Genomic DNA, 7,012 nt, shown 5'->3' on the forward strand with positions numbered 1-7,012 from the left:
GACCCTCCTTCACCCCTGAACTCAGCATGGCCACAGGGCTGGGCGGCTAAGTACCCAAGACTTAATTCCCCCTGTGGCCATATTGGTTTGCACTTGAAGTTGATACTGCAAGTCAGAGCCACAGGGCCAATTTCCTGGACACAATAAGTGCAGCATTTGACCGAGAAGCTGTCTGTGAAGTCAATCTCAATTCAAGATGTTTTTTTTTTTTTCTTTGGGTTTTGGAAAGGCCTCAAGTTATGTCCGTGTGCTCCGTGCGTTATGTAATGCTATGTATTGCTATGTAATGCTACACTACACCACACCACACCAGACCATACCGTAACAGACATTCCACCTCTACTTTTTCTTCTTCCTCTTCTTCAGGAATGTGAGATTCTGGATATCATCATGAAGCTCTGCTGTAAGTCCACCCTCGAACTGTGAACATGCAGTTACACACATTATTACACACACACACACACACACACACACACACACACACACACACACACACACACACACACACACACACACACACACACACACACACGACACACACACACACAACATAGTAGCCGCACACTCTTTACTTCAACTCACTGCCAGAAAACATTCAGTGGAAACCAAGAATGTGAAGGTTGAGAGGGTTATGTTGACTTAACAATTTAAACTCTCATTAATTAATTATTTTTGCTTCTCTCTTTTTTGGGGTGCTTTCCCCATCACACAGCGTGTTGTGGTAAGTTTTATCTCCACCTACTACTATAATTTTTTTCCCCCACCCAATTAGAAACAGATGGCGCCAGCCAATCTAAGTATTTCCCCTATACTTATCTCTACTGTACTGATTGTTTTGTGATTACTGGCTGTAATTGTGTGTGTGTGTGTGTGTGTGTGTGTGTGTGTGTGTGTGTGTGTGTGTGTGTGTGTGTGTGTGTGTGTGTGTGTGTGTGTGTGTGTGTGTGTGTGTGTGTGTGTGTGTGTGTGTGTGCGTGCGTGCGTGCGTGCGTGCGTGCGTGCGTGCGTGCGTGCGTGCGTGCGTGCGTGCGTGCGTGCGTGCGTGCGTGCGTGCGTGCGTGCGTGCGTGCGTGCGTGCGTGCGTGCGTGCGTGCGTGCGTGCGTGCGTGCGTGTGTGTGTGCTTGCTTTAGAGTGTAAGTGTGGACCTCTGGACCTGGCGTTTATTGTGGACAGCTCAGAGAGTATTGGTTCCTCCAACTTCGCCCTGGCCAAGGACTTCATCATCACTGTAATAGACCGCCTGATGAAGGACCAGCAAGTCAAAGTCAGTGATGCTTATTTGTGTCTTATTTTATTCCTTATTTAATATTTATTTTGTCTTGAATGCCTATAAAAAAAATTGCCTCGCCAGCAGCAGGGCTCTAAAGATGGAAATGTTGGTCCGTCTAGGGATGGGTATTATAAATAATAATAATACAAATAAAAATAAAAACTTAAGAAAAATAGGAACTTATTTGCATAATATGTTAGTTCCATTGATCCATGCCGGAACACAATCAATTGATCGATCATTAAATAAACTCTGGGGGGAAATGCATGCGGCCTGCCCATCTGAACACTTAACGATGGGTCGGTCCGCGACCGCTTTCGAGATTTTCAAGTGGGCCCTGATCCAGAAAAGATTGAGAACCACTGGACTGAACCACCATCGGCCGTCGTACAATGGTGCCGCAAGCCGAAAATAGCCGATCTGCAAGGTCTTCGGCTATTTTTGGCGCGCAACACCGGAGCGCAAAGAAGCATGAATCAGGCCTTACTCTCGTTCCCTTTATAGCCGCATGCCTTTGCGCGGTCTTTGCAGAATGACCATTATTTGACCCATGAGGCATTGTTTAACTTCACATGATGATACGGTGCACAAGCTGCAAAGTGTTATAAAGCTGTCCTTGTAGATGCTTGGGAGTGTTGCTTTGTGGACAGAGAACTCAAAATAGAAATGTGTGAATGGAGAACATATTTCTTCATGGTTTGGACACTTACTTTTATATCACGCCAATGACGCTGTCATTCCAGTTTGGATATAATTACCGAAAGTGGGTGTGGCTCAGAAATGTTAACAGAGGAAAACATGTGCATGAACGTATACACACACACATAGACACACAGCGTGTGCACATGCACACACACACACACACACACACACACACACACACACACACACACACACACACACACACACACACACACACACACACACACACACACACACACACACACACACACACACACACACACACACACACATGCACATAAACACTCACTCATCCTTTCCTGTTTCTCTTTCCAGTTTGGTACTAATGAGTCCAGGGTGGGTGTGGTTCAGTACAGTGGAAGTCAGGCTCAAGAAGCTGTCCAGCTCGGAGACCCCAACATCAAGACCCTCGGCGAGTTGAAACAGTGAGTTAGCGGATGCCCGCCGGGCCCTCACACACACACACACACACACACACACACACACACACACACACACACCGGATTTGCAGTTACTTTAGCCGTTACTAAAGACTAGGCCATCTCTCTCTTCCTGTGTGTGTGTGTGTGTGTGTGTGTGTGTGTGTGTGTGTGTGTGTGTGTGTGTGTGTGTGTGTGTGTGTGTGTGTGTGTGTGTGTGTGTGTGTGTGTGTGTGTGTGTGTGTGTGTGTGTGTGTGCAGGGCTGTGAGAAACCTGCGTTGGCTGGCTGAGGCCACATACACGGGCGAGGCCCTGCAGTACTCTCTGGACAACATGATCAACCGCCTGACGAAGGAGAACCGCGTGGTGCTGGTGCTGACAGACGGCCGCTCCAACACCGACAGGGACAAGGTTCCCCTCAACACACTCTGTGGAAAAGGCATCAGGGTAAGGCATGGCACAAACAAACAAAACACATCACTCCAATTCTCAGTCCAGCACAGTGGACTGAGAATTGTGAGGGCTCTTATGGACACAGTGACATAATACACAAGGGGACACGCGTGTTAGGACCCATCTTTAACCACTCAAACCCTCTATACTTTAGTAAACTTGACTGGAGTTGGCTTTGTACTTGGCACACTCTTTTTTCCCCCTCTCTGCACCAAATCTCTTCACCGAAAATAGCCGATCTAAGCTCTCAACGTGTTACAATGTAATGCGTTGTGAGCTTGTAGATTGGGTATTTTCGTGAGAATGTTCACTCCAGAATAGGGATGTTCGGATGCAAGAGGTTAAGGGAAACCGGTAAATTTTGACACTCTGAGAGTGTCAAAATGTACCCATAAATGTTAATTAACCCTTTTACACTCTCATTTAACTCAAGAGTCAAATGTAGCTCAGAGTTAAGTTAACACTCAAGACTTTACTGTGTATGATTTTACGATGCTTGTCGGATAATGAATGCTTATTACTGACCTGACTTGTAGGTTTTTTCTTCTCGCAAATGATTGTTAATGCCTCTTGGAGTCGACCCATACATATAAAAACTTTTTTTCAAAGTCAATTTATGGTACTTAAGTCTTCTGTTATGGACAACTCCCGTCTGCCTCAGTTCCCACCCCTCTGGCACTTAAAACACGTTAAAATGCGGTGCATTCTATTCAAATAGCTGATTTCTGGCCTCCATTTTTGGTAGGGAAACTAAATTAAATACACAAATGTACCAACCTACACAGTAAAATCCTCAGTGTTTATTGATCCATTTATAACTCAATGTTCAAATATCACCAAAAATGGACCCTTATGGGTCTCTTATGGAACCTCTAAAGAACCATACCAGGGGCTAAACCGGTTCCTTGTACGGCAGTGGTGCTTTAAAAAGCACCCCAACCATCCCCCAACTGCTGAAGAACAGCCATTTCCTAAACACTGCGTTTCTCCAGGTGGGAGGTTTAGGGGTGAAGGATTACTCCGGCCGCCAGCCCAACACTGAGCAGCTGAATGATGTGGTGTGTCAGAGTGACCCAGACAAGCCTGGCTTCTCTTTTGTCCTGGACAACTTTGCGGAGCTGCTAGACGACGCCTTCCTGCAGAACCTCACTGCCAGCATCTGTCAAGGTACAACACAAACACACACTCATGTACAGGTGCCAGATTTATCATTCCATATAAATAAATGGACTTAATTATTTTTTTCTTTCTCGCTTCCAACACCAGATAAGAAGTGTCCAACCTACAAATGTCCCAGTAAGTCTGTTTTCCCTTATACTATATCACATGTGCCACATTTTCATACATGATCGCCCTTGACTTCAATTTCAATTTCTCAGGCTTCTCCTGTTGAATGTCGACTCACTCCTTTCCTGATATTTGTTTTAAATCTTTATCGAGGAGACTCCCTCAGTTTTTCTTGCTAAACATCTACTGTCCTTGAAGTCAGCACCAGGCCAAGTCATTTAGTGGATCACGTTATTGACCCCACTGTGTTCTGTACGTTACAGTTACCTTCACCGATGACACCGATATCCTGGTGATGATGGACAGCTCAGCTAGCGTTGGCCAGAAGAACTTTGACACCAGCAAGACGTTTGTCCGCCGCCTGGCCGAACGCTTCCTGACCGCAGAGCGGAAAGGGCGGGCGGGTGTACGGATAGGCGTGGCCCAGTACAGCCGCACTGCAAAAATGGAGCAGGAGATGACCACCAACCTCACCCAGCTGGCGTTCCGCGTGGAGGAGGCCGCCTTCCAGAATGACGGCACCGACGTGGTCGGGGCCATGAACTTTGCTATGCAGCGCTTCCAGGGCCGCGGCGACTCGGGGGGCAGCAGGAAGAAGAAGCTGGTGCTGTTCTCGGACGGCAGGTCGCAGGGCGTCACCGACGCCGTGTTGGAAAAGCGTGTGCGCCAGGTGGCGGACGCTGGTGTGGAGCTCTATGTCATCTCCGTGGGCAGCCAGGTCAACGAGTTCAACCTGCGCACGCTGGTGAGCCGGGGGAGACGGGACGACGTGACCTTCGCCCAGCGTCACCTGTTCCGCGCGCCCGATTACCCCTCTCTGCTGCGAGGCGTTTTCCACCAAACCGTTTCCCGCAGGGTCTCCCTGCCCTGAGTGCAGGGGAACCTGTCGCACAATGTGGACGAACATGCCTTAGTTTTTTAGGTCCATTACAAAGTATTCAGTTTCACTCAAATTTATAACACACTGTTCAGTGCTTTTAGTTTTTATGTCAGAATACGACTAACGATTGTGTGTTTGGCAGACGGAAACGTCTGTATAAGTTGAGGGGCAGCTCCAGTCCTGGAGAGACGTCAGCAGTAAGGGCCGTTGCTGAGCACCACACTTTATCCTTCCACAACGGAGTACGCTAACCACTTTAACCCATGGCATCCCTATTTTGGGCATGTCATATTAGTCTTCGAAAACAAATTCAAAAATAGATCTACAAGCTCAAAGCGTTGCCATGTGACGGGGAACGCCGTCGTTGGAACGGCTATTTCTGCCATTTGGCTATTTAATAGGGCTTAAGTGGCAAATTTACACAGTAGGTTGATTTACACATACGTTTAGCTGCATCGCTGTGCCATTTTGACCTGTTCACCTCTTCATTCAAGGTCAATTGTTTTCATTGAAAACTAATGTTAGGGGGCTGATTACGTGTTAAGAATGGTCTCTCCAGGACTGGGGCTCTGCCCTACCCCACCTCCACCAGTATGAAGGATTGTGTTCAGGGTCTGTAAGTGGACCTGTTTAATATTGTTCTTGTAGATCAAACCAAACCGACCCGGGAAAAAACGGACGTGACATCAGACAGGCTTTTCTACACACATACACACACACAAAAGAAACATTAAATCATCACCTGGTGCTCATGAAAACAGAACAGCTGGACGCAGCATGTGCAATCCATGCAAATGTATGTGTGTGTGTGTGCGTGTGTGTGTGTGTGTGTGTGTGTGTGTGTGTGTGTGTGTGTGTGTGTGTGTGTGTGTGTGTGTGTGTGTGTGTGTGTGTGTGTGTGTGTGTGTGTGTGTGTGTGTGTGTGTTTACAATAGTAGCGCGTGTGTATGTGAAGTGCACGTACCTGTACATGCATGCTCAAATGCTTGCGTGCATGCATGTCTAAGGAGATGAATCTTTTAAAGACAGCCATGGGGGGATTGTTCTGTAAACACTTCTTATGGGGTCACTGGTTCGAATGACGGCCGAAAAGCTGTTTATCATCATCTGTGTGCCAGAGTGGCCCATGTTGAACATACACATGCTCTACACAGCGCAAGCGCGCACACACATGCGCATGCACCCACCCACGCACGCACACACACACACACACACGCACGCGCACACACGTACGCACACACACACACACACACACACACACACACACACACACACACACACACACACACACACACATGGACAGCATCAATCAGACAGGGAAACATCTGTTATTATAACCGAATGTCCAGAGATGAAAAACAACGTCAAAGACAAACGCGCTGTGACACGCTCACATGCACATACGCTCACATGCACATACGCATGCATGTACGTCATACAGCTCCCTTGTGCCATAGTTCTTACACCGAACTATCTGTGTACTGTAGTTGTCAGCAGTGGTCCATAGTTGCTGTACTGTTATTATCTGTGGTGCTATAAGTGTATCAGCCTCTACCCCATGTTCTTAAAGAAGACTATGTTACCTGAGAATACATGTTGAAAGAGCTCCTACAATAAAGGTTGCTACTCCCAAATGTCTCGGCTCAGTTTGTTTTTCATTCACAGTCGTGCAAAACAACAAAGACATACTGTGTGCTGTTGCACGCATATAAATGCCTGTGGTGGGCACATACATATGTGTATTCACACACACATTGCACGTGGGCTACATACACAAGCACAAATACACACCCAAAAACACATTGACTTGTACACTCCAAAGGACAGTCATAGTTCCTTCATAGTCTCTCACACACGCCTGTGCGCGCACACACACACACACACACACACACACACACACACACACACACACACACACACACACACACAAACACATTTATATTATTGTGCATACTGTGTTGGTCGATGGGTTCAAGATGTGCATGGAAGTCACTGCTCT

At 47.1% G+C, this 7,012-nt stretch overlaps 1 protein-coding gene across 1 annotated transcript in view; it reads left to right on the top strand.

The window, feature by feature from the left end:
• col6a1 (collagen, type VI, alpha 1) overlaps positions 1-6,647 on the top strand; it is a 32,120-nt gene extending 25,473 nt beyond the window's left edge. Inside the window, exons 28-35 of the mRNA XM_080440465.1 lie at positions 367-403; positions 713-721; positions 1,132-1,265; positions 2,289-2,398; positions 2,654-2,840; positions 3,839-4,013; positions 4,113-4,142; positions 4,397-6,647. Of these exons, the coding sequence (XP_080296591.1) occupies positions 367-403; positions 713-721; positions 1,132-1,265; positions 2,289-2,398; positions 2,654-2,840; positions 3,839-4,013; positions 4,113-4,142; positions 4,397-5,004 (1,290 nt within the window). The 3' untranslated portion in view covers positions 5,005-6,647. The remainder of the gene's footprint in view (positions 1-366; positions 404-712; positions 722-1,131; positions 1,266-2,288; positions 2,399-2,653; positions 2,841-3,838; positions 4,014-4,112; positions 4,143-4,396) is intronic.
• The last annotated feature ends 365 nt before the right edge of the window (positions 6,648-7,012 follow it).

The sequence above is a fragment of the Gymnoscopelus braueri genome (assembly GCF_963280865.1).
Source record: "Gymnoscopelus braueri genome assembly, chromosome: 10".
Classification (NCBI taxonomy): domain Eukaryota; kingdom Metazoa; phylum Chordata; class Actinopteri; order Myctophiformes; family Myctophidae; genus Gymnoscopelus; species Gymnoscopelus braueri.